Source organism: Nymphaea colorata, chromosome 1 (assembly GCF_008831285.2).
Source record: "Nymphaea colorata isolate Beijing-Zhang1983 chromosome 1, ASM883128v2, whole genome shotgun sequence".
Lineage (NCBI taxonomy): Eukaryota > Viridiplantae > Streptophyta > Magnoliopsida > Nymphaeales > Nymphaeaceae > Nymphaea > Nymphaea colorata.
The window spans coordinates 19,588,295-19,615,310 of record NC_045138.2 but is presented as its reverse complement, the minus strand read 5'-3'; the positions used below and the strand labels follow the sequence as shown (position 1 = coordinate 19,615,310).

The 27,016-nt window shown below is 39.8% G+C and overlaps 2 protein-coding genes across 7 annotated transcripts; both read left to right on the top strand.

The window, feature by feature from the left end:
* Positions 1 to 3,384: 3,384 nt before the first annotated feature.
* On the top strand, positions 3,385 to 11,076 carry LOC116246414 (uncharacterized). Of its 3 annotated transcripts, none has more exons than XR_004170681.2 (3): positions 3,385 to 3,505; positions 5,625 to 9,860; positions 10,834 to 11,076. XR_004170681.2 is itself a non-coding variant. In XM_031618282.2 (2 exons), exon 2 carries the CDS (start codon positions 5,864 to 5,866, stop codon positions 9,704 to 9,706), a length of 3,843 nt encoding a protein of 1,280 aa, XP_031474142.1. In that variant the 5' UTR covers positions 3,385 to 3,505; positions 5,625 to 5,863; the 3' UTR covers positions 9,707 to 10,319. The 3 variants fall into 3 exon arrangements, 1 of the variants encoding a protein (XP_031474142.1); XR_007572347.1 differs by having other exon boundaries at positions 10,817 to 11,076; XM_031618282.2 differs by lacking the exon at positions 10,834 to 11,076 and having other exon boundaries at positions 5,625 to 10,319.
* A 6,754-nt stretch (positions 11,077 to 17,830) lies between these two features.
* LOC116251468 (protein SIEVE ELEMENT OCCLUSION B-like) lies at positions 17,831 to 24,580 on the top strand. Of its 4 annotated transcripts, none has more exons than XM_031625787.2 (8): positions 17,831 to 17,911; positions 19,230 to 19,454; positions 20,033 to 20,143; positions 20,618 to 21,072; positions 21,858 to 21,967; positions 22,078 to 22,217; positions 22,669 to 23,163; positions 23,371 to 24,580. In XM_031625787.2, the coding sequence occupies exons 2-8, from the start codon at positions 19,269 to 19,271 to the stop codon at positions 24,295 to 24,297; spliced, it is 2,424 nt and encodes an 807-aa protein (XP_031481647.1). In that variant the 5' UTR covers positions 17,831 to 17,911; positions 19,230 to 19,268; the 3' UTR covers positions 24,298 to 24,580. The 4 variants fall into 4 exon arrangements, with proteins under 4 accessions (XP_031481647.1, XP_031481621.1, XP_031481629.1 ...); XM_031625761.2 differs by having other exon boundaries at positions 17,832 to 17,944; positions 19,190 to 19,454; XM_031625769.2 differs by having other exon boundaries at positions 17,836 to 17,911; positions 19,190 to 19,454.
* Positions 24,581 to 27,016: the final 2,436 nt, after the last annotated feature.

Sequence of the window (27,016 nt, the reverse complement as noted above, 5' to 3'; positions counted from 1 at the left end):
CGTTTGCATGTATGAGTTGCATACAAGGGTGTGACAACACATAAGTACTTCAATGCAATTTTCGGGATATTCATCCATTCAGAAGAGGCATAATTTAGTTCCAATGGAAAGTTGATGGGAGGAGGACTCCCTTACTTTATTGCAAAAAAAATGAACAGATGAAATAATTACATAGGAAAACCAGGAAAAACCAGACAAGCTCTGCACAAATTCAGACAACTGAACCAGAGAGTTTTTTCCCCAGTATAGGCGAGTAGATATACATAATAAGATTATTATGACACCCAGAGAACAAAATCATGGACAGCTTCCTCCTCAAATGAAAGCCAATTGAGTGAGAATTGTCATACCGTGTAAACTTTTCTATAAGGACTACTAAACCTCCTCAATTCCTACAAGAATTTATTTTTGTACCAATAATTATTATAGTTACCATTATATTGAGAGTCATTTACCAAAGATGGGTATACCTGCATGGAGAACACCCTTTAATTGGGTGAACAAAAACATGGAGATGCAACCAGATAAGTTGGTAGCTATCCAAAGATGTGTATATATGCCCTAAGAGACTGTAATGAATAGTTGGTCGGTTTGGTAGGTCCGTGAAAGTTTAATAGTCAATTTGATTTTTATGAGTGCTATTTTTTTGCATTGCAAACATTGGACGTAAGAGTTAAGAGTTACGGGTATACCACTCTTCACCCAAATCCTGAAGCAGCCTTAGATTGTGGGGGGGGGGGCAAGGGAAAGGGAGAGGGCTTCAACCTCTTTGCGATACTCTCCCCCAATCCCCGCACACGGCCTCCCCCTCTTCCTCACACTTACCTTGCAGTACCAAATTTCATTTCAGTGACAAAATCATCAAAGGTTTTACAACTTTTTGAGGAGACAAATAACAAAAAGAAAAACGATGACTTTCATGGGTAATACCTAAAGCAGGAATCTTCTTGCTAAAATTTACCAAACGGAAGCATAAGGATTTTCTGGCCTGTATATCTCGAGCCTTTGGAACTCTAAAACTCCGAATCGCATTATCAATAATCAAATTAATATTGTTAACCGATCAACCGCAACATGTAAGTTAGTTCGTGCCAAATTCTTGGTGACTGATTTGGGATTTATCTCTACTTGTAACAGTCTCCCTATGCGGTTTGATAATCAATTAGCAGCCATTCATATTGCAAGGGATATTATGTTATATGAAAAACATAATACATTGAAATTGATTGTGATTATATCAACATAATATATTACGTTGTGCAACCCCTCTTGGAAGGAATTTGAAGGAAAAAAATCAATTCAAACGTTCTCAATCAGCTTCTTCTTCTTTAAGACTATAATGGCAACCTGCGCCATTTGCTTCCTCTCATCCTCAATCATCGGTCAAAATGTTCAGTACTGCTCACCTTGCTTTATCTAGATTGTAAACGTATCATGTTTCCTTGTTCTTTATTTCGTTTTATCATTGCATTGAGTTTTCATATATATAAACATTTCCTACATTTGTTGTTGTAATGTTCTTCCCAAGCTAGTGAAATATTTTTTGTATAAAACATCTCTAGGATGCAAATCCTCAGGGTCTCATGAACCACGTAAATTCGGGTTTTTGTATCATTGTGCTTCTCTCACTTTCTCTTAACTCTAGTCTTCTTTACTATCACATGGGTGGCCAATCAGCCATTGCTTAATTTTTGCTAGTATCATATCCTGTTCAACTCCAAGCAAGAGACGTGCAACCCGAAATGAAATTAAAGAACCATTATTTAGGCTCTTGCCTAAAGCAGTGGGCAAAGCGAGACAAGAACAAAAAGCTGGCCAGTTACATCTCCAACCAGCTAAAGCACGACAATAAAGATACACGAAGGACTCGAACTACTACCAGAGGACACGAGCTACGTACGGAGTACTCCACAATCTTTAACACATTTGCACAAATCAAGATAGTAACGGAGCCGTTCAGGATAACGATCTTTAAGATGCATCAATTTTCATGTCCTTTCGCTTTCTCCAGAAGCTCTGCAGTCAGGTCTTCTTTCTCTGCTAATATTGTCTTGAAGAGGTTGTCCTGCTCCTCCCTGTAAATTTTGAGCTGCTCACTGAGGATCGTGAGCTGACTCTTGAAATTGCTGATCTCTGCGAGAGTCTTGGCAGCTTCGTCTTGAAGTTTCTTGATACATTTCTCCGCTGAGTGATCATCATTGGCCTTCTCAGCAGTATGACGATCGGATACATATTTTCTCAGAAGAGAGGAAAGATCAGCAAACTCTTTCATGAGGCATTCGTACAGATTTCCATGGCCTTCTGGCATCACCAGAGTGGTAATCACAAATTTACTGTAAGTGTTTATCGATGGCACCACGTCTTTATCACACTGGCAACTCATTGTTTCGAATGGACGTAATCTTTGGAAAGAAATGAAGTAAAAACTTTTAGGCTGTTGATAGAGGCCGGGAAGATACACCAGTCTATCACGGCTTAATTAGAAGATGGGATGCCAACATTCATAAAATTCTGCCCTTTTATAGAGTAAGGAACTTGTAGAATATAATGTGAACGGGGATTAAAGAAGTGAAACTGACCCACGTGAAGTCACTGCAGAAATATTGTATCTAACCAGATCTGCCCATACTTGGTAATCTAAAATTAAGGTCACTAGTCCATGCATGGATTGTCACACGCACTATATCCAGAGTTCCAGACTATATACTGCAAAATGATCCGATGTACCCCGTATCGCCTTTGGCAAATGCTGAAGAGAGGCACTTAATGAAGAAAAAAAAAAAGAATAGTCAGAGAGTGCCCTCTTTCTAGCTAGCAGTAAGCTCACTGAACGAATTTGAAACATCGTGTCTTCGTTGAAACATTGTTCATGTTCCAGCAGAAACTGAACACATTTAAAGCTGTTTATGGATTTTTTTTCCTATTGGGTCCCTATGCATATGTCCTGCTCGATCACAACTGAAAGGCTCTCATTTCAGAATTGAATGCAGCTACAGTAACCTGCAAGAAACCTGTCTACGCGTCCAATTACTTCTGAAGCTCTGCTTCCCTCGGTTCCATCACTTATCTTAATCTGGCGTGTTTCAGAGAGAGAGAGAGAGAGAGAGGGAGAGAGAGAGAGAGGCGGCTTTGTTGTAATATTGTAATTGATCACTGGTTGGAGGACTCTTGACTCTTGGCTCCTGCGAGTAGCCGTGCAGGCAAGGTGGCCCAGGATTATGTGAAAGGTCAGAAAGGACGGATGATGTCATGTTGATGGCGTCAATGGGGGATGGCCCCGGGGACTTGGGAGTCTTCCGTCTCTGGAACTTCGACGGGCAGTTGCCTCTCCTAATAAATGCCCATTTATACTTCCGCATCAATGCACATGCAAGCACCTAGCAATCGAGTTCACGCTCTTTTCGTCTATAAATAGGCAGAGGCTTTTGTTCACTGGTCATCTGCTCGTCCAATCTTCTGTCAAATCTTCAATCGTTGTTCTTCCATCTCCAATCAGTACTCTCCTGTGAGTTCTTCCATGCTTAAGTTTTATTTTGTTATTTAAGATTAATAGCCTATTCGAGTTAATGTCATGTGCCTGCAAGCTTGACTTGTAAAGCCAAATTAAACATGCCTACCTTGGCCTCTCCCCTTGTTGTCAATCGCCATTGCGCGTAGATTAGCTTCATCTCATGACTTACAGATATGTATATTGATGTTGTTTCGTGCAAGATGGAGCATTTCATAACACAACTCTATATGCTATATGATAAGGGAAGAGAATGTGATGTTTGGTGTCTAGAAAGACTAGAACCGCTCTCTCTCTCTCTCTCTCTCCCACAAACGGGACTAAACTTCTTAAAACGTTAAAATGGGTGTTATAGGTGCCCAAAATTTCATGAGTTAAAAAAAAAGACAAATTTTTGGCAAGATAAAAATGAAAATAAAAAAAGTGAAATGACATTTTTTAAAAATTGCAAAAACACCTCCCTTCTTTTGCTGCATACATAGGCGGCACACACATAATGGCACACAAAATTTGTACTCGTTATAATCCACCTCCTTATGAAAACACATTCACATGCCACTCTAATACCATTATAATAATTCGACTTACTCTCATGTTGGGTTTGGCGATCCCGACTTGCTTGGCTAGCAACTTCGGTCAACCGTTGCTCCTAAATGTTTAGTGGGGGCTTTAGATGCTGGTCACTTTGGTCTTCTAATCGTTACCTTGGTGAATCTGTGTTGCTTGGGGATTTTTTGATGGAGGAATTTGATTGCTGGTTTCTTGGTCTTCTATTAGGTTTTTGTTATCATTAGTTATCATTATTTGCTGTAGTGCCTTTCCCGTTGTGTTTTGGGCTTGTATATTTGTGATCTATTTGGTTTTGTTCTGCTCTCTTCTCTGTCTCTGTCTCTCTCTCTCTCTCTCTCTCTCTCTCTGCAGGTGTGTGGTAATCTCTTGCACCAAATTTTTCAAATATCAGACTGAAAAAGTATCGTAATAAAAAAAAAAAGAACTAGAAATCTGATGTGCACATTGGATTTTATATGTACCAAGAAACTTCATAATATCAGCCTTTTGAATGCTTACAACAAAATTTGATCTGCAATTCAAATTTTTCATTGATTTTTTTTTTAAAAATCCTGGCTTATAGATTTAGAGATTCAGTTTTACCACATCATAGTTGAATTCGTGGAAAAGAACTCAGGAATCCTGACCAAATAGGTGGCCTCTATATGTATAGTATTATCGTACACTTGGGTGCAATAGACTCTTGTTGATTTTTTCTATTGAGAATAAATGTATTATATTTTACAAAACTAAGTACCGCACAAATGCGAGCTTTACATTTCGAGAACCATGAAATGGAAAAAAATAAATTTTGTTGGAAGCATGAATATAATAGGATTTGTACGCCAAAGGGCCATGTTTGCTGTAAGCTTTTTCAGTCACAGTCACCATATAAGAACTATTGCCTGAATATTAACACAAAGAGATATGCTTAATTACGGGGCTTTCAAGGAATTGCCAAAGTAACTAAGTTTTGTTGACGCACCGGATTGAACTTATTCCAGTCACAGTCACCATATAATCTTTGTTAATCCCTAATAAAATTGAATTACAATCTCTCTCTCTCTCTCTCTGGTTTATTTTGTTTATTTTTCTTTCTGTTTTGTTCTTTTTTTTTTTTGCGTTTTGTATGGTTTGCTTGTGTTTTGTATTATGGTGACACCTTGTCACCAAATGTTGGCAATGAATTTTCCATTTTATTGGCTTGAGTGCATCCTTTTCTCTAAAGTACCGGAGTTCTTTTGATGTCGGCTTCTGAGTGTAACAGCTGACCAAATTCAGAAAAATAACACTCACTCGATTCAATTTGAACACATCAATGGATCATGCTTAGATGGGTCTAAACCCAGCACCAAATTTTAGCTTAAAGAGAGCCATAGTGTATGCTTGTGTTCAGTTGGGTTTGTATCTTGCTAGCTTGTTTGCTTCATGGATTTCTTTTCACTCATTCATTTGTTTGTTTGGGTGGTTACCATGGTCTTATCTCCACTCCGGTTGTGCTTCTCATCTTTCATGCTCACTTGTTAAATTTCCACAACTCAGTGTACTTAATGGTTGAAGCACGCAGGGACTCGTTTGATCGACCATGGTTGCAGTACAGAATAAGCTAACCACGAGAATGACGTCGGTGTGGTAAAGTTTACTTCCTTGTGAACCACGAGTTTTGCTGCATTTCATTATGAGCTTCTGAGTTCTGCGATCGCAGAGAACAATCTCTGTATCATTTGCATCAGAACAAAGGCTTCAAGTCACATTTCCTCTTGTAACCGCATACCGTTTGTCCGACGGTTCTTACTTTGCAAGAACATGGCATGTCAATCGGAAAACGTTCCCTATCTTCTCAAGAAATACATTTACAGCCATGATCATGACGAGAAAAGCTGTGATGCATCTGTAGAGAAATGGTTCCAACAACTTCAGAACAATGTCACTGATAGCAACACCTCGATCAAAAACCTCGAATCCATTGTCACCAGTTGTTTCAATGATCTGACTTCTAGGATGGAGAGGTTGGAATCCGAGAGTGAAAAGCGAAAGAAGGAAGTGGTGTCGGAGTTTAACACTGTGATGGGTTTAGGTAGTCGCGTGAACCATTGGAACGTCAAGTGGGACAATCCAGAGGGACTTTCCAAAGAGGTAGACGTCAGCTGCAAGGATGTCTACCATTTGATGGAGTCGGTAATGAAAAATCTCTTCTCCTTCATAGATGAATCACGTCGAATGCTGTCAAAGGCTATTGCAGATAAAGGAGATGAGATGAGAAAACCTCAAGAGAAGGACAATAATGAGAATTACAAGGACTACGCTAGTTTGCTTGAGCAAAGGCTTTCTGGGGTAGAGACAAATGGTCCCATTGAATACCTTGACATGTTGGAAGCCAAGGACTCTGATGAAGAATCAGAGTACTACTGCTCTGAAACAGAGTCAGAAATACAGAGTGAAGATGAACAAATCTTCATGGCTCGACCAACGAACCCAAAATTCCCCGCTAGGGAGCAGAAAACTCTTAGAGTAGACAATTACAGTGACACAGTTCCTTATAATCGGCCTGGTAATGATGTTACAGTCCCCCCTCACTGTCACCGTGATAGGTACATGGTTTGGCCTGGTACTGGTGCCGATATTGCTATTGGAACAGAAGAAAAGATTATACATGATATGGCATATCGAGCTTTCCATCTTTTTGGAAACTTAGATGACTGGGAAGAATATAAAAAGATTCTTTCTGAGCGACGGTTAAATGCCAAGCTGAACTTGTATTCTAGAGCACTATACGCAATTCATCAAAGAAAATACTGGGATGAAGCATATACAAACCTTCCACCACGGCACCTTGGCATAGAGATGGACCTTAAAACCATTTATCAATCTGTGCAAGGGCTTAGGGAAAAAGTTGCGGATAAAGAAAACATTACCTCAATTATGCAAGAGATTGAGAAGTTGACCTCTGGAGGAAATCCTCTGCAAGACGTTAAGGATATCACAAAGCATCTGCAGTATCAGATTGATGAGGTTAACCGGCAAGTTGCAGAGTATGATGGGGTCACGAATCCAGGATTTCAGGTCGAGAGCATTGGAAAGACTATCGGGGAACTAAAGTTGGCCATCAAAGAAGTTGATTTCCAAACAATGGCCAAGAGGGTGCGGACCATTCAGAGAAGGCAGTATCAGGATTATGCAAGGAACCCATACTTCCGGGCAAAGATTGATGATCAGAATCCTACAAACAAAAAGGCTGACCTTCTACCGAACGATGCTTTCATTGATGGTGATACTATTACTGGAATAGTAACAGCATTTGATTATGTTGGATTGCTTGAAGTTCATGAAAATACCTTCTCACACAAAACTGGAATTGGTCGAGATGCGTATGATATTGGATATATAGAAAATAAGATTGAAACCAAGGAACAACTAGAACACTCTTCAATAGTTTACCGCCCAAAAATTGTAGCTGTCAAGCTTGAATTTGCAGTTAGCAAGAAGTCCAAAGAGATCTTCCAAGAAATTGATTGTTTCATTGACACTGGGGCAACAATTAGTGTTGCAAAGTCCTGCATTTTTCCAGAATGTATGTGGAAATCTTTAAATCCCAAATTAGCAGTGTGTACTGTATCAGGTCATACAATCTTTCTTGACCAAGAGATATTTGTCCGTGCAAAGGTTGACGGGGAAGACTTAACTTTGCATTTCTATGCTTATGACAAGCAAGGTTATGATATCCTTATTGGACAGGATATACTTGACAAGCATCTTGAGAGGTATTCTCATGATAAGGCTAATGTCTATTGGACAATTAATGGGGTTGAGCACAAGATTCCGCGAACTCATGTGTTAAAATTTCATACAGTCAAGTCTTTTGCAGGTGACAATGAGGAAGCTGCACATGCATATGCCAAAAACAATAAATTGCAAGAACAGAACTTCAGAGGGAATTTCAAACCAGATGCAGGTCATGAGATTTATCTTCATGAATGTAAGCCAAATGGAAACCCTTTCTATCTACAGAAGGCATGTGAAATGATTTTTGAGCTAGCTCCCTCTCATCAACATGACAAAGAATTGGATTTTGAAGATATTAATGAATTTTCAGCCAAAGAAATCTTTGAGAAATATTTGTGTTCCCAATCTGCATATTCACTTTCCAAGAAAGATGCATTTGAAATTGAGGTGAAGCTTAAGCCAAATCATTCACAGGTAATGAAAAGCAAATGCATACCTATGGATGAGGAAGATGAGGAGAAATGCAAACATGATATTGAAGAGTGGGCAAAAGCTGGAGTAGTGAGGAAATCCAAAACACATGGAGGCCTTGTCTCTTCAGCCTTCTACATCAATAGTCACCAGAAAGGAAAGCAGTTGGTCATCGACTACAAGCACCTAAATAAGAATGTTATAAGAGATTGGTATCCTTTACCCCGCAAGGATTCATTATTCACCTTGATTGGGAATTGCCAATGGTTCAGTAAATTTGAGGTACAATCAGGATTTTCTCAGTTGAAACTTGCCGAAGATTGTAAGAAATATTTTGCTTTTAGCACTCTTATTGGCACCTATGAGTGGAATGTTATGCCTATAGGTTATTGTAATGCACCATCAGTATTACAAAAGCACGTGGATTCAATCTTTGGTCCATATCATGACTTTGTCAGATGCTTCCTTGATGAGATTTTTGTTTTCAGCAAAACTAAAGACGAGCATATTTGCCATCTGAAGCAGTTTGCAAAAGCTTGTTGTGAAAATGGGATAGTTCTTTCGGCACCACAAATGGAGATCCTGAAAAATGAAATTGACTTTCTTGGTTTTCATATCAAAGGTAGTCAAATTCTTTTGCTACCTCACATTTTGAGAAAAATCCAAGAATTTCCAGACCAACTTAAAGACAAAAGGCAGTTGCATATGCTTTTGGGATGTTTATCCTATGCAGAAGCATTCCTCAAGGACTTTGCCAGAAGGCGGAAGCCAATAGCAAAGCTTCTGAAGAAAGGGGAGGCATTTATTTGGGACAGGGAAAAGGAAAGTTGGTTGAAAGAACTTAAAGCAGAGTGTGACTCTTTGCCACCATTGCAGCTACCAAGCGGAGATGATTTCCTGATTGTTGAGGCCAATTCCTCTGATGCACACTGGAATGGGAAACTCAAGTTTGTTAGCAGAAAAGATCTTCAAGAATGGCAGGTAGCCAACTCTAGCAATAAGGAAAGGTACGAAGTGTTCTCCATCTATGCATCTGGTGCATTTTCTAAAGCTGAAAAGAAGTATCCAGCATGTCAAAAGGATGTCCTTGCTGCAAAAAGGGTGATGAGAAAATTCAGTAGCTATTTGCTACCAAGAAGATTTTTGCTCAGAACAAGTTTCCAAGATATCAACTCTGTGTTATATAACAGAAGTAGTGATACTGTGCTAGAAGAAAGATTGCTCAAATGGCAAGAATGGTTCCAGTCATTCACTTTTCACAATGAAGAAGTGGGTGGTGAAGCCACTGAAGAGAATTCTGCTCTAAAAGGAGTTCCAAAAGAGGTGAACTTGAGCAGAGAGACTTCATTTGACAATCAAGCAATTGATCAGAGCACTCAGCCATGTAAGTTTTCCACTAGTCATGCTGCCCTTGAGCTCTCAAGTGGTAGTGTGTTAGATAATCCTGAAGAGTAACATTTGAAGAAGCACAGGGAGCCTGACCCTGAACAAAAAAGGCTATATCTGGTCATGCAGGAACTCAGCCAGATGAATTCATCAGTAGTTCCTTGACTATCTCTAGCAGTGACTTGCCAGCTAGCAGTGGCGATGTGCAACGTATTTGGTGACGGTAAAATTTCTGAACTGGAAAAGACAGATGATATAAACAAAGGAATGTAGATTATGCTGGATAAACAGTGGTGATATAATTGTCCTAGAGGTCTGAAAACTACTATTCCGTAGTAAAAACTGTGTCTGAGGCATGAGTTCTTCGTGTTCTATGGTCTTTGGGTGTCCAAGTTCATGTTGGTGGAATGCTTCTGTAGTTATTATGCTTAGTGTTTGGGTATTTTGTGGGTCCATTCCATGTCCCTCTGTTCTTCTGTTGGTTTATGGTTTTTGTCAAGAGTAAAATCTGCTGCCATCACTAGGAGCTGTAGTCCACACTCTTTCACTTTCACTTCTTTGCTTTAGGAAAACCCATATGAAAAGATCTCAAGTGCTGATAGCTAGCTTGTACTAAGAGCTTCTATTTAGTTCTTCATGGTACCGCTTCCTGAATGATCTTCTAATAAAGTTGTGTTTCTTATGTGCATGTTTCCAATACTGCTTTTTTTCCATTTTATGCCTTTGTTTACTTAGTAATATATAAGCTACTGTTTTCCCATCCATTGCAAATAGTAGAAGAATTTATCCTATTTTTCAACCTTATGTTTTCCATATCTCTTTCAGGAACAATTAATTTGACATTGAAAATCAAATTTTTATTTGTCCTTACTCTAAAAAACTGTATATATATATATATATATATATATATATATTAGATCAACGCTCTTTCTCTCTCTCTCGCTCTCTATCGCTCGCTGGTGGCTGCATAGATGCCCCTTGTCACAACCATGAGTGTCTGTTAATGAATCATGTGAGAAGTCATTAACTGTATGGGAACTTGACATTCAGAGTAGGTTGACTAACGATTGCTGCTTCAGAGAATTCTGTCTTTGCCTCTTTGGTTCCTCTTTTCCTGAATTCTTCCAATTTACTTCTTACTGTTCCTAACATATGAAATACCTTGACATTTGATTGTAGTGCTTCTTTTTAATCAGAAACTTTGGAGTGATTGTTGTTAGCGTTGGGCATCCTTATGAAGAGACGCTTATGAGCTGATGGCAAGGGCAGGAAATATGGGTGAATAGAGTTTCATGTGTATTTATATATAGAGACGATCAACTTGCTGCTCTATGTCGTTGAAAATAGGAAAGTCGGTGGAAATTGTTTTGCATGTCGCGCATGAACAAGAAACACTGTTCAATTTTCTGAAATATAAGTGTCAACACATTTTTGGTTTACATCACCATGGTGATGATGATCACCTTCTTTAGTTGCATTTACAGCAGGCTCATCTCACATTTACTCATCTTTGATATTTGGTGTGCTCCTGATGAATGCTACTGGAAGCAATAATATTGGGTCCAATGGCTGAAGGAAGGATGATAACGCTAAATTCTTTCAGCAATAGGCGTCCCAGAACTTTCGGAGGAAGGCTATTCGTTTCATTTCTATTAATGGTGTGACTTATGTTGATGATGATATGATTGCTGGGCTACTACTTTATTCCATCAACTACATACTCGTCATGTGCTATCTCTACCCACCTGCTTTCCAAGGTCCACTGGGGTTTTACTGGCTTATATATATATATATATATCGAAAGAGAGAGAGAAAGAGAGTACAAGGTAAGTCCATGTGGTGACGACAGGTGGTGGGTATGTGAAAGACATATCATGGATTAAAAATGTGAAGCAAGGAAGATAGTCTCAGTTGTACATTCAATCATATGTCTACCCTTGCTTGTTTTATTGAAAGGTAATTAACTTGGGAGCCAAATATCCTAGTCCTGTATTGCGGGCCCAAATCTACAACCAGCTTGGAAAGAATTCTCCACCCTGTGTGTTCCTTGTTTAGCGTGCTGTTAATACGTCTTCCCTCCTTCACTTTAGTATGTAGGGAACATTTTGTATTTCATGTGAAGGCATTTTTTTGTCCTCCAAAAACAAAATTTTCACTCTTTTTATTCTCCTCTGCTGAGCGGCATTTTTCTCCCCTTCGTATTGACTCCAAGTGATCACAGCACCTTCAGATGGAATCTTACTTTGTTGAATCGTTGCTTGGTGGTCCGATTAACGCAATCCAATCAATACAAGCAAGCCCTTGGTGAATCGTTTGCGAAGCCTTTGATCTCCTGCTATGCCGAAAGAAACGCATCCCCACAGGTAAACGCAACCTAATCCCCTTTGTGATTCGACCGCATTTGCGTCCATCATTGTTCCATGTTAATGTCTTCCTTCCATATTCTCGTAAATCACTGGTTTAGCCATCTATTTCTTTTTCTTTCTTAGTCCCCTGTTTCATGCATGTTGTCCGATCGTTGTTCATGTTTGTACGTTGATGGCTTACATCTGATTTTATGTTAAGTTTTAATCTATGTTTTTTTATGCAAAGTTTATGGTCGTAAGCCTATTAATCAAAAACAGCTTTAAAATGCTGAAATAGGTATGACAACACCATGAATGTGATATTTAAGGACGTTGTCTACGACGCTATATGCATAACCGCGAGAAATCTGCTAGAGTTATGCTAATCTGAGGTAAGCAAGCTATGGTTTCTGATTTCATCAATTCGTTCGAGCAAGTCAAGTTTCCCTAACAGTAATTAGAAGATGAGCTGTTTAAGGCTTGAGAAAAATTAGTGCCCTTGACTGGAGAATCCATTTGTGATGCATATGTTGCCCTGATCTATTTAACAAATTTGGATCACACCTGATCCAGCATTTAAATCGACATTGGTTTCAAAGATGCACCATATGGATATATCAAATAAGCATTGAAGTTCTTCCGATGTTTGTTATATACACACTACACAGACAACATTCTCATCTGAATTATTGTGCTGTTTTGCATATCCTTCTCATTGTGATGAAGTTGACAGATATTTAAAAGGAATAATCTTTATCTTGTTTGATGGAGCTCCATCCTATACTGTTGCAAGCAAGTGTAGCCTTCCTGTGGACTTAAAAGTTTTAATTGTAAAAAAAGTGAAGTCACGTGAGCATTCAACATAGCGTCATTTAGCTCTAGTATTCACTTTTATTTGCCCATTTTCCCTGCAGTGATTGCATAGCAGATTGGAGTGAAAAAGCATGCAATTAATCCTTTACATTCTAACGTAATGTGTATTCTCTGCTAACTCTCTTAAAGGTTTCTCCCTCTAGAGCTTTGCAACTCAATTGTAATGTTTAGGGGATCTAACTTTATGTAGTTTTTTTGCTTGTCATGTGTGTAATATTGTCTTTTCTAGATTTTTATTTTGTTCGACTTACTAGCTTTTGTTCCTTTGCAGGGCGAGGCAAAGAAGCTTATTCAGGCACAGAAGCTCTATTTTGCTATTTTTGAATCACAAGTTCAAGGGCTCAAACATTAGTAATCCAAGCTGGTTAGGAGCAAGGGTTCATATAATCAATATTTTGATTTTGATAAACTTGCTGAGTTTGTGTCTTGATATGGTTTTGATTGTTTCGTTTGTCATTGTTTCTAATCTAAATTTACTCCAAGTTACAGGAGTTTTAAAATGCATCAGCAGTGACTGTTTAGGCTACGTTTCAATATGTGTTTGTCGTAAACAAATGTATCTACAGGTACCATGGTTGAAGTGCGATCTCCTCCATCTGCTTTTCTTTCTAATGCATGGTAGGGTGGTTGTTCAGGGCAAGGGCAGACAAAACTTCGATGTTGTGCTGTCATGACAAGCTTTAGTTATTTGTGAACGCATCCTCTGAACGTTGAGAAAGTTACGTTTCTCTCTGTCATAGTATCAATCATGCCATTTGTACTCATTGGCCTGGCCTTTGAAGTAGCACTAAATGGAAAGATAAAGGATCTATAACAGGAACAGAAGTGAACGATGAAGTCATCAGATCAGGGTAGGTAGAGCCAGAAATTTTTTTTCATGGAGCACTAAATATATGGTTAACAAATTCTCAATTTACCATGGAACAGTGACCTGTATCTCGGAATGCTATGCCATATAACCACACCTCCCTCCGCCCCTGCATCAGATCCACCATGTGTTATATGATCCCAAGGTTTATTAATATGGAAAGGCTAATTATAAGATGCCACCTTCAGGTTTAGTTTTTAGCTCAAGTTTTGTTTTTCTATAGATTCTTTAGTGAGATTCAGGTATAGATGGAGCTTAGGTGCGCCCCTTCAGCTTTTAGATTGGAAATTAGTTCTCTTCTTTGTTCTTGTTCCTTTGTAGGGTCCGGTGGCACATCGTGTCTTGTATGAGAGCTTAAGTCTTAGCTTCGATCCTCTTTGCTGCTGCTTCACCTTAACACTTTTTTGCAGAATTAGACTGTTAAAGACCAGTAGCTTTAGTCCTCCTCCCTTCCTTCCATGTTGGAGGGGACGCCTCCTTTTTTTTGTTTGTTTTTTTCATTTAAGAAAAAAAGGGAGCCTGGTAATACGCACCAATTTCATACACCAGTATAATTAATGATTAAAATACGCTTAGTAAAAACTTTTTGTAGAGACAAAATTGAAAATTGATAAAAGACTATAAAAGACGTTTCTTTTTAAAAAAGATGGCCACCTCCCACCACCCTGCCCTCACTTTTCCCTTTTATCATTATGGGATGTTTAAAAAAAAAAAAAAATCCTTTGTCAGCTGAGGGACATTTTTGTCCTTTTCTTTTTTCCCCCCTTCGTGTTGACATCAAATGGCATCATCTAGGATTACATCTACTTTGTACTTTGTTGCCGCTCTATGGAAGGAGCTTTTCTTCTTTGCGAAGTCATTCAAGAGCTTTTGGTACAAACATGCAGTCTTTCTGCAATACAAACAGGAATGTTGCGAATGAGGAAAATCTGGCTCTTCAAGTAAATTTTGGTGGCAGGTTTTAGAAGCTATATAAGGAACAGTCATATGTAAATTCAACATATTTTTTATGTCAATCAAAAGTATAGTGATAACAATATAATCTTTAACGTCCCTTTGCTTTGGTACAAGGGGTTTGGCAGAACAGATCCGGCCAGGCAGCAACTAGTCAGATGTCAGCCGCTTGATTCGATTCCCATGAGCACCTACTTCTGTACAAACCGAAGCAAAACAGCTTTGGGGTTTTGCATTGTGGACAAGCAGCAAAGTCGATGCAATCAGTGGTGGAGGCATTTGAGCTTGTGTCTGCAATTATGCATATCAGCTCATACAACTTGTTATATTTACATATTTAAATTTGAGTAATGTTCACTCATTTGTATATAGTGTCCCTTCAAGTTTCATATTTAAATTAATTATCAGTGCTCCTTAACACAAAATTTCTAGCTCCATCACTAGGTGCAATTAATTGCCTCAAAATCACAAACAAATCTACTTCTTGTCCTGGCACCAACTATGTGCTAATAGTACAAGACTTAGCATGCACCGAGCCCAGTTTGGGGGACAAACACACTATTCATGTGTTTGACACCCTTCATTTGCGGGGGGATGAGGAGGGATACCCTAAAGAAGCCAAAGCTGCACCCCTCCCCTCCTACCAACTACCACTAGTTATTTCCATCGGTAAAAACTATACTCAAGTAATTAGTTGTTGTAAATGCATCTTTTTATGACAGTTTTTAACAACACAAAATAAAAAAAATAAACATCCGACTGTAGAGACAGTTGGATATATATATATATATATATATATATATATATATATATATATATATATATATATATATATATATGTGTGTGTGTGTGTGTGTGTGTGTGTGTGTGTGTGTGTGAAATCATCCACGTGCCAAATATTATCGAATGACAAAATATTTAAAACCCATCACCGAAAACACTGTATAATAGTCGCACCAACAACAGTTTAGTACCGTATACCACAGTAGCGTTGCACCGACAACAGTTTTAGTACCGTATACCACAATAGCGGAGATACTTGCTGGCTAAGGTGGGCCACTGCCCACATGAGCCCATTAAAAATCACATGATAATGTCTCAACCTTACATTGTTGTGATTTTAAAATTATATGCAACACCCACATCAAATTTGTGTCACCAATGCAAGTGCTGACACGATTAAAAAATCCTGACTCGGCCATCGGTATACCATACTTCATAATGTTTTTTTATCGATAGCACTGACAACTTCCGGCTATCTTTAATGCTTCCTTGGACATTGGCATCTATCGCTCGCTGCCAACATTCAGAAGGGACCCATAATGTGAAGACACACAGTCACAGGCAATAGATTAAATATTCCGTATGTTCATGCAGTGCTTATAACTCGCGCCATTAATGTGTTCACCTAGCTAGACTTTTGTTCTGCAAAGTTCCTGGAAATCATCTTCCCTGTTGGCGCACATGATCATGTGATCGAAGTAGGAGAGATTCTTGGGATATGCGGTCCTACTGCCCTTGCTCTTCATTTAGATTGCGTCAGGAGATTGGTGAAGAATTTATATATAGAACTGGTAATTAAGTTTTCAAGTGCTAGATTCTTATCCATTAGTTGTTTTGGGATATGAATCATAAAAGTGGATATTAACATACATATGAGTTTCAGGTGAGCCAAAGAATTATCATACTGCCTGAGCTAAAACCGAACCACTTTCAGTCTTTTTTTTTTTTTGTTTTTTTGCCTGTAAGGTTCGGAGCTATGTCAATACCAGGTGGTGAGATCTCCGCATGTTTTAAATTGCATGTAAAACCTGCCCCCCTTATAATACAGGAGCATAACTGTCCACATGTTTTGAACTGAGACGTGTTTGATCTAGCTCACCGGGGCAACATACATACTATTTCACCAAAATTTTACATATAGTATAACAGAAAATTTTGCACTAATTAGAGTTCCGCTGTATGCAGCTCGGTATGTTTATCGCAACTCTGGTGCAAGTAGGCTCTTCTAACTCATTATCATTCAACATTATCCAAAAAATACTAGTTCCACTGTAGTTATCCTTAATAACTATCCACAAAAAAGGCAATGTCTGAACGCGGAAGTCTCTCTGTGTCTGATTGATCACCATTACATGATTTAACTTGTTTAAATAAGACTGCTATATTTCACGGAAACGACAATGTTGAAACGAACAATGTTTCCAAGTTTTTGTGCACGATATAGATCTAACTTGAACCACTTTTTTCCTTTTGGCCGTCATGCACAGGAGCCAAAGAAATGTATATCCCCCTTTCACACGCAGGCTGCCGACATTTGCTCCCCTTTCATATTTTCTTTACTAACAATTCTCACAACCAAGAACTACCATGCATCCATTCTCTCTCTCTCTCTCTCTCTCTCTCTCTCTCCCTCCCCCTACTGGTTGTAGTTTGGTCCTCACAACCAAGAACTGCCATGCATTAATGAGAAATATTAAGTTTCTTGATTTTGCTTATTAGATCCTTCAAAATAAAATTAAAAGGTGCTTCCAGTTCAATAATGCACACTTTATGCCTCTGAATCCCGTCTTCGCATTTGGCTTATGTTGGAAATATTTAAATGCGCAGTATGCTCAATGTCTAATTGTAATGTAATCTAATATATTGGGATTTTTTTTAATTACCTCTTTACAAAGCAAACATTGATGTGGAAATACTTTACCGGTCATGTATTCTCTCTTAATTAATGGTCGACTGCGTACATTCACATCCAAACGATTTTACCCTTACGATGTTGCAACTGGTTATTAAAAACCACTTGATAGTCACAAGAAATTTTGTTTTTAATAATTTCTCTTGGCACCATTTTTTGTATGTACATAGTTTTGTTGGTTTAATTAAATTTCGGACAAGCAGGGCTGTTGCGTAATTAGGAGTACGCGAAAAAAAAAAATGATAATGATGTCACCTTTGGTGGCGTGAGTGTGATGACGACGACCCATGGACTTGGAAGTCTTGTTTGCTAAAATTCCAGGATGCAGTTGAGCCATCACATTAATGCCAATTTATACTTTCCCTGATCCATTAATGCACACGAAGAGGTGACCAGTGCTGAGCCCTCACGCGCTTGCTCGCGCCTATAAAGGAAGCCAGAGTTCTCCTCATTTTTGCCATCCTAACTCGAGTATACCTTCTAGTTCTCAGGCCTTCCCACTCTCTTCTCCTTCTTCCATCTCTGAATCCATCAGTCCGGTGAGTTCTTCCATCTCTTAATCCATCAGTCCGGTGAGTTGCTAGCTTCTTCGTATATATTGCTCATGTTAATACATTTTCCTAGCTTCTTCGTATATACTGCTCATGTGAATACATTTTCCTTGCTAGTTAGTTTCGGGTAAGCAAGAGAAGAATTGACGCCTCACTCTTCTCCCCAGTTACCAGACTAGCTAACGTCTGCTAGTTGCTAGTATTATTGCAACCCATGATGTTTTGAGCGCTCTCAGTTGCAAACATCATGTGTGTAGAACGAGCAAAAACCAGAAATTAATCGACCATCTGTTTGTGTTTTCTAATACGCCAAGAGATGTTTTGTGGAAAATATATACGAAATTAATTAATGCATCCACTGCCAGTCTTTGATACGAGATTACTCCATCGAAAATGTTTGATACACAACGGGTGGTGCGGAGGTCGTGATCACTCAAAGGCTTATATATATATATATACACACACGCATGCATGGTCCAACTTTCTCTAATATTGCAGGGTTGTACATGAGTCTACTCAAACTCAAACTTGGTCAGCTTAACTCGACTAGACTCACATTTTGCTTAGCTCGAGCTTGAGTACTTGTACAAAATATGCTTTGAGCTTGACTCAGTAGACCAGGTCTCAGCTCGAGCTCGACTTTATTTAAGCTCGTTGACCAACTCCCAACATCACTGATTCCTTGCCTAGCTTTAAAGGTTCTTACTCACGTATAATCGAGTCGAGTTTAACATAACTTAAACAAGTTTATTCGAGTTTATTTCATGTAATTAGAAAACGGCTCATTTATAAGTTCGAGCTTGACTCATTTCAAGCTTAAATAAACGAGTTTGAATGGAGTTCTCAGTTGGTTCGACTAATTGTTGTACAGCTCTACTTGCCTGACCTGTCATCCTTTTCATCGACACGCTAAATTACCCTGTTGCTTCCAATAAAAGCATGCGGGGGGTGTCCTCCCTTCCTTTACTAACTGAAAGTCCTGGCTCATGTTACTTATTTCTCCGTTACCTCACTTTTTGCATGCTTGGATGCCTCGTAAATAGGTTCACGTCATATATTTATATATTTTTCTTTGTTATTTAATTTTTCATACGTCACACCATTATATTGTTAAGTCTCTCCTAAATTTTGAACGTAGAGGAAATCAGCATGCACTCTTGAAAATGCGACCAGATAACCATACCGAGGATGATAATAAGCATTCTTGATTCACCTTTTTCATCCCGTCATAAAAGCTTCTTACCAAGCATGGCTTCACTGAACCAGGCATCACCACATATCTTGTGCCTTACGAGTGTTTTCTCAGAGCTCATTGATCAAGACGTGCCGGTGATCAGTCAAGAGAATGGAACCCCTGAAGATGCCTTTGACGTTCAATTGTAGCCCGCCTCCATTTGCAGCTTCTGTTGACGATACAGTCCTCATGAAGAACCTACTGGACACCCACAAGCCAAACGGCCGGGCGTTCGACGTCAAGCCTGTCATGAGTGTCATCGAACAGATCTTTCGCCACGCTTCTTCTACTGTACTGGTAAGACATCTCAACTTCATTGGTAGTGTACTAATAGCCAGTGGCGGAGCAGTCCAACCTCTAGATTCGGGTAGGGCTAAACTGAATTTAAATTTAAAAAATACATAGAATGATTAAAAAATAATATTTTTTTTAATGTAAAAGTTTTTTTTTTTCGTTAACCAGGGTGCAGGCCATGGCCTAGGCGCCCCCCCCCGTCGCTCCGCCCCTGCTAATAGCATAGTAGAATTCTAGACATCTCAGCTATTAGAAAGACACCTCTTACTATTAACAGCAGAATTTCTTATTCATTCATGCATGTCTCTCATACATCGGCTTTCCATGGAAATCTGAGCACTTCTCACTCGATCGAACACTCTCTGATCTATTTCTGGAGAGTTGCTTGAAAGAACCAGCCTTTTAAGTACCCTTTCCTTCCTAATAACACATGTTCAAGCTTATTAGTTATTAGACATGGTATTTGGTTCAATGATTTGAACTACATTATTTACCTCTTCTGCTGCTGCTTGCTGCTTATACTGCTGATCTGTGTCACTTAACCATAACACAGAAAGCATTTGCCGTTGCCATATGTGCAGGCTACTACTTTCCAATCTATCGTTACCGAAGAAAGCAACGCTCATGATGATTCCATAGACCTTGATGCTCTGGGTGGAGTGTCTTACGTCATCCAGCAGATTAGTTGCGAGGTATAGTTCTACGAAACCACGACCTGTGCGCATATTTACAGTTCATTTCATTTTTTTTTTCCCCAATCTCAAGGGCAGAATTAAAGTGTTGAAAATCATACCCAAGTTTTAATTCGATCACATAGTTTAACATACAGACTTTTTCATTTTTAAAACATCGATTGAGATCAATTTAAAGTGTAGGCAAAAGCTGTTTGAGTCACAGTTTAAAATCTTCTCTTTGCTTCTTTTCTTCAAGAACATTTGAACTAAGAAAAGCAGCCCTCTTGAAGTACAAACAGTAGAACATAACCAGCAGCAGTTCAGCAGATCTCTAATATAAAAGGGCTTGGACCTAAGACCTTTAAATTGAAGAAGTCAGCAGTTCAACACCCAGGGTGCTTTCGATCTCTTAACATAACAGGCCATAATTTAATTTCTCCCAAAATTGCCAGTGTAGTTTGATACCGCTGTTGATTTTTTGCATGTCTGAAGATAACATGCAAGTGCACGGGAGGCACCGACTCGCACGCGACAACGTTGGGACTGCTCAGTGGCCCGATACTGAGTGTCTATCCTTGGGAGGGAAAGGTCGTACTAATTCTGGCTGCCTTTGCCATGAGTTATGGAGAGTTCTGGCTCACTGGCCAGATCTGTACAGTCAATCCCCTGGCCAAGTCTGTAGGACTCCTCAAGCGGATGCCCGAACTACTACGACATGTTCACGCGCTGAAGCCAAAGTTTGATGCTTTAGACAACTTGATCAAGGAAATGCTGGAGCTTACAAGGTGCATAATTGCGTTCAGTGAGCTGCCGGTAAACTATATCTCCATGGAAGTGCCTGCAATGGTCGAAGCTCTGTCTTGTATTCCAACCGCGGTCTATTGGATCATCAAAAGTGCGGTAACATCGTCGGCGCAGGTTGTTGGTCTGATTAGCGTGAACCACGGGTAACTATCTATATATGTTTTTGAAGGACCAGTCTGACAGACAGGGGGGAGGCATGTGTGGGCTACATGTGGGCAATTGCCCACTCGAAACCCCCAAAAAATTTATTTTATCTTGATATTTTCCAGCAATTTTTTCATTTACATATTGGTACCACTTAAAGTTTTAAAAATCTTATACCTACCGCCCCTTAGCCGGCATTTTCTGGCTCCGCCCCTGCTGACAGACCGGGATATAAATGCAAGTCGTGTATCCCCATCAGCACCATCACTATGTTCGTAGATTACTCTAATCTAATGTGCTAAGGCAACATGCTTCTGATTTTTCTAAGTCGACAAGGCAGGAAAAGAAGAAAATATTTATGGCTTCGATCACTACCATTTTAAGAAAGCATGAATATGTAGTTGGTTCGACCAATATTCCAAAACATAGTGGTGCCACCAACTGCACAAGAAGCAAAACATGATTTATTGAAGTTCGTTTGTTTCATCGTTTACTTTTTCAATTTGAATAATTTTACGATCATTGATCATTTTGATCTATCATATCCAAACAATTTTACTGTACTGTTAAATACTGCACCAGTTCATCATGTTATTTCCTTTCATATTTTCCACACTCCTAGAAGAGAAAGCACTTGTGATCAGTTTCTCTTCGTATATTTAATTTTAGAACTTGAAGCAACTTATTGACAATTTGATCTCCAAATTGAAAAAGAAGAAAGATAAAATTAAGGGTAAATTTGAGAGCAGAATGTTGCCTTTTTTTAGCATCTCTCACCATGCAGGCATCTCGTTTCAACATCTGAGGCTTGGGAGATTTCTAGCTTGGCTTACAAGGTGAAGAACATCCACGGTCACCTAAAAAAGCAACTGGAGATGTGCCTGCAGATCATAGGTATGTATGGAAAAGTGTAATACATTACAGGAGTGGTGACATGTTTTACTGATTCTTGCCACCATGGATAACATGTCTACCACTTATCCGATGATGAATGATTTCTGCAGAGGAGAAGAAGTCAATAGAAGCCTACAGAATACTTCAGCAACTCTTCCTAACAATCCATGTTGATAACATGAAGATTCTGAGGACAATTTTCCCTTCCAAGGATGACTACCCCTTCATCCGGCGTTCCCTTGACAAGAAGGTCGGTGTTTTGTCTTCGGTGCTGTGCTTTAGCATTGTGAATCATTTGTAAAGACATTCTAGACAAAATCAATGCACGCCAAAGCGAAAGTACATTTCTTACAACCTTCAAAGCAAAGACATTATCGAGAAAACGACTTTCATAACCTTAATTGGTAAATACCTGCTTACTTCTCTAGAAAAATCCTTTAGCTTAAAGAAGTATAAACTCCCTAACTACCTCGAATTTTAATTTGGTCCTGTTGTTACATATGAAGTGAATAATTATTTCCTTTAAATAGATTCAGTGCCATGATTCTGTCATTTGTACTTAAATGCCATGCATCCTGTCTTTCTTCATCTGTGCTTCATGCATGATCGATGTCTTTCTAATTATTGAATCTGCTTTGTGCCTCTTGTACAGAAAGCAATCTAACATCACAATTTCTGCTTTGATGCCCCATTTTTTCCAGGTGCATGTGGAGGTGTTGCGCCGGAAGGCTGTGCTTTTACTGTTCTCAGACTTGCAAATCACGGTGAAGGAGCACCTGACTATTCTCAACGCTCTCCAACAAACCCATAGTAACCACTGCCAACAGAACATGTTTGAAATAGTTTGGGTTCCAATCATGGAGCCGGTCAATGACCTCATTAATGGCGAAAATCAATTGAAGGAGATATTGCAGGTGGCAGCTGAAATGCCGTGGCTGACAGCCTACCCACCGCCACACCCGAGATCTGCCTTTGTGAAGTACGTACGCAATGAATGGAGATTTAGCAAGAAAGCCATATTGGTAGCTTTGGATGGGCAGGGAAAGGTCACCAATCCAAATGCGCTGTATATGATCAACATATGGGGTGTGCATGCCTACCCTTTTTCAACTGAAAGAGAGGAATCACTTTGGAGGGCGGAGAGCTGGAGGCTCCATTTTGTCTGCAAAGACATTGACCCTGTTCTCTCCTCATGGGTATGAGTCCAATTTCAATTTTTTTTTTGTCTGTAGACAAATTAAAGTGGTCAATTTCAGCACTAGTAGTAGTCTAAAAAAATTGGGATTCGCAGAAATTGGAAGTACAAAAGATAATCTCACAAACATTCATAACTAAATTTGGTAGATTCAAGCTAAATGGGAGGAGATTTAGTTTTAAAATAGCAAGACATTTCATTCTTGCAGATCTCGGAGAAGAAGCAGATATGCCTTTATGGGGGAGAGGACATTGACTGGATCAGGTCATTCACAAGCAATATGAAGAAGATCACGAAGAACGCAGGGGTGAGCACAGAGATGGTATACGTGGGGAAGGCTCACCCAGGGGCTTCCATCAAGAAGATCATCGACACGGTGCGGACGGAGAAAATCAGTGACGTATGGTCCTTCGAGTCCATCAGCTTCTTCTGGATGCGCCTCGAAAGCATGTTGCACTCTCTCATGCAAATCCAGATGGGGTTTGAGATGGACAAGATCCAGCAGGAGGTGATCAGCCTCCTTACCTACGGCAACAGTGCCCGTGGGTGCGGGCTCCTTTCTAGGGGCGACCATGAGATGTTCGTGAATGAGGGTCATGCCTTCACTCTCGTCCTCGACAACTACCACTCTTGGAAGGACAAGATCCTCGAAAAAGGCTTTATCGGCGCGTTCCAGGCCGGCTACGTCCTTCACAGGACCGCCGACCACTGCGTCAAGCTCGTGCTCCCCAGCAGCAGCACTGTTCACTGCATCCCCTGCCCTCAGTGCAAAAAGAACATGGAGAGGTACCTCCTCCTCCAGTGCTGCGGTGCCCAGCTCGTTCCAAACCATCCCGCCGCTACTGCCACCAATAAAATTGCTACTGCTACTGCCGTTACTGCTGCAGCTACTGCTTATGAAGCTTCAATGGTTGCTGGTGCCTCTACTGCTACTGCTACTGCTTATGAAGCTTCAACCATAGCTAGTGCAACTACTACTTCTGCTACTACTGCATCTGCAACTGCTTATGAAGCTTCAACCATTGCTGGTGCAGCTACTGTTACTGCTTATGAAGCTTCAATTAATGCTGCTACTGCTTATGAAGCTTCAATTAGTGCAGCTACTGCTACCACTTATGAAGTCTCAACCTTCTAAAATGCAATGCCAAACAAACTGATAGAGTTGCCACTTGTTGAGACGAATGCGTGTCCTATTGAAGTTTCTTGCTAAATAAGGGTCAGAGAAGTAATAAAAGTTGTTTTTCTCTGTTTTGTTAGTCATGTAATTTTGTTTCAGTTAGGCATATAAATACATATGTCCTAGGTTGTTGTTTCATTTTGTCAATCATTTGAGCCGGGGTGGCTATCATGTGATGTAGTTGGTCCTACGCGATTGTAGTTTCTTTTGCAGTCTTAAATTATCAAAATTATGGACGTCAGTATTGCTCGCCCTTAACGCGTGAATTGGATTTACATTCTGATAACTGAAGATATGGTTTTGGTGCTTATACATTTCAAATAAAGTCCATTGTTGTGGTGCCCACGAATTGCACAATGCTTTTCTGACTACAATAGCAGTTGCTACTGCTTAAAGGAAGGGGTCTGCTATTCCTGGGCACATTCCCTACTACTATAACTCCTAAGGAAACCTTTCTTAGGAGTTAAGACTCTTCACCTTTACTAATCGGCAAAAAACATATATTTTGTACAAAAGAATAAGGAACTAAAGATTACCCAATCAGACACCGGCTGTTTCATTCTAGTAAACCACCCCAAATCAAGATCCCTCAAATACCTATTTATCTCATGGCAGCTCAATCAATTGCTGCCCATATCCACAGCTAACCGAAATCGTACCTTCCATCCATGACTTTGCCTCTCATCACCATTCTGCCCACCTTCCAATTCATCTTTTCATTAGAAATCAGAGTCTTTCCTCCCATCTTCCTAATCACCAACCATGGGCTGTCCCAAGGCCTTCTCCTTTCTAGTAACTCCTTTACCTACGCCCCATCCTCTATTATTTGAAACAATGTGGATACTTTCTGCACCGTCACTAGTCCTGCATACACCTATTTTCAGCAGCTCCATTTCCTCCTCAACTCTCTCCTCCATCCAACCTTCCTGACTATTCTTTTCCATCTTTACTGCCACTGTCAATTTCCTTTCCCCACTTCGAATTGACAGAACGAAAAACTCCTCACCAACGAGTTCTCCAATCTCCTTCTTGCTGCACACCAACCCCGTTTCAGCCACATGCCCACCAGCATCTTATCCTCCTCCTCCCATTTCTGAGCTTGGAAACTTAGAATATGGAACCTCCCTTTCAAACCACCCGCTCACTCCCTACCAACATTCCTATTACCATATTTTTTGCCTACGTATCTTCCAAATGACTATATGGAAGCATATGGTCCGCACATTTTCAGTCATTTAACAGCTACTCTGACCTTAGCTTTCAATTCTTCCATAACTCCTTTTATCACGGGATGCGCTTTCCACCAAACCTTCTTACGATCCAACTCCACACCTGTGCCACCCTGCACTCCATGAAAAGATGGTTCTGAATCTCCTCCTCGATACCATAGAGGGAGCACTAATTTGCTAGCCAAGTTCCGAAACTTTTTAGTCCATCGAGTGTGAGAAGCCTTTTTTCCACATGCAAGGAATACAAACCAGTAAGATCTTGCTAGAACCTCATGCCTCCTCATCACCTTCTTCCAAGCCTTTTCTATTATCTCTTCTACATCTCTGTCATATGGAGCTAGAATCAATCAAATTAACCCCATTCCCACTCCACCTTAAAACATCCCTCTAGTATCGACTAGGCCTCTTTGCACCATGATGGGTAGACCTTGGTCATATCTTCCCTTGGCTTCCACCAGCATGCTCACTCACCATATAGCCCCAAATTCATCTCCTATCAAGACCTTTGACTGCACACACAAACCCCACCGATCAATCCAAGCCCTCACACATTCTTCATTTCCAACTTTGCGTTCCACCGAATTCTCAATTCCCTTCCATCCAAGATATCACTAAAATTTTTATCAACGTTGTATGATGAACGTCACTAAAAATTAGTCTCACGGATGCTCTTACTGACGTTTTAAATATGTGAGAAGCGAGGCGTCAATGAAAATCTGTTTTTGCTGGTGTGAAATTCATGCCACCAAAATTTTGATACTTTTACTGACGTACATGAGGTTTGTTTCATTAAAATTTGAATGTAAATCCTTCAAACTAAGTAATTGTTCTATAAAAACTATTTTAGAAAGATGGCCATTCAGAGACATTTTTGACTTCTAGTTGTCATAGAGGCCAATCACAAGTGAGAGTAAGAGAGTACACTACCAAATATTTGCCAGTTAGGTAAAACTTATGTCACAAAAAAGTCCACCTTGGGATAGGAGTAACTGTCCATTGGACTTGCATAGTAGGTTGTCCATCGAGTAACCAAAGGTCCAAGTTTAATTGTTCCGAACAGCCTCCATTTCAATTTCCACAGCTTTCCGCCATTCTGGAAGCTGGAGGGTGATGGCACAATTCTTAGGTTCGGGAGGAATTTGGAAAGTGAGAAGGTGGTTTGAATTGGGGTTTAACTATACCATATGTGGATCTAGTAGTCAGAGGAAGGCCGGGTAGAGAGTGGAGCATCATTGTGACTAGTCGAAGGGGAGGAAGGAGATGGTAGACTAGGAACGACCACATCTTAAGCCAGACTATGTGTGGTGCACGGCAAGGGCGAGGTGGGGGACGAAGATGAAGGCAAACTAAATCACGTGGATTAACAGAAATTTTGGTTTTGGGGTTCAGGTCTGCTTAAGTATGGGATACCTGTCAATTAAAGTGTTCTGCTTCAAGTATGGGATACC

Excerpts from the sequence above, each read along its gene's own strand:
- LOC116246414 (XM_031618282.2), top strand. The coding sequence starts at position 5,864 with ATGGCATGTCAATCGGAAAACGTTCCCTATCTTCTCAAGAAATACATT.
- LOC116251468 (XM_031625787.2), top strand. The coding sequence starts at position 19,269 with ATGGAACCCCTGAAGATGCCTTTGACGTTCAATTGTAGCCCGCCTCCA. Across the intron at positions 19,455-20,032 it reads ACGCTTCTTCTACTGTACTG|GCTACTACTTTCCAATCTAT; the intron begins GTAAGACATCTC and ends CCATATGTGCAG. Across the intron at positions 23,164-23,370 it reads ACCCTGTTCTCTCCTCATGG|ATCTCGGAGAAGAAGCAGAT; the intron begins GTATGAGTCCAA and ends TCATTCTTGCAG.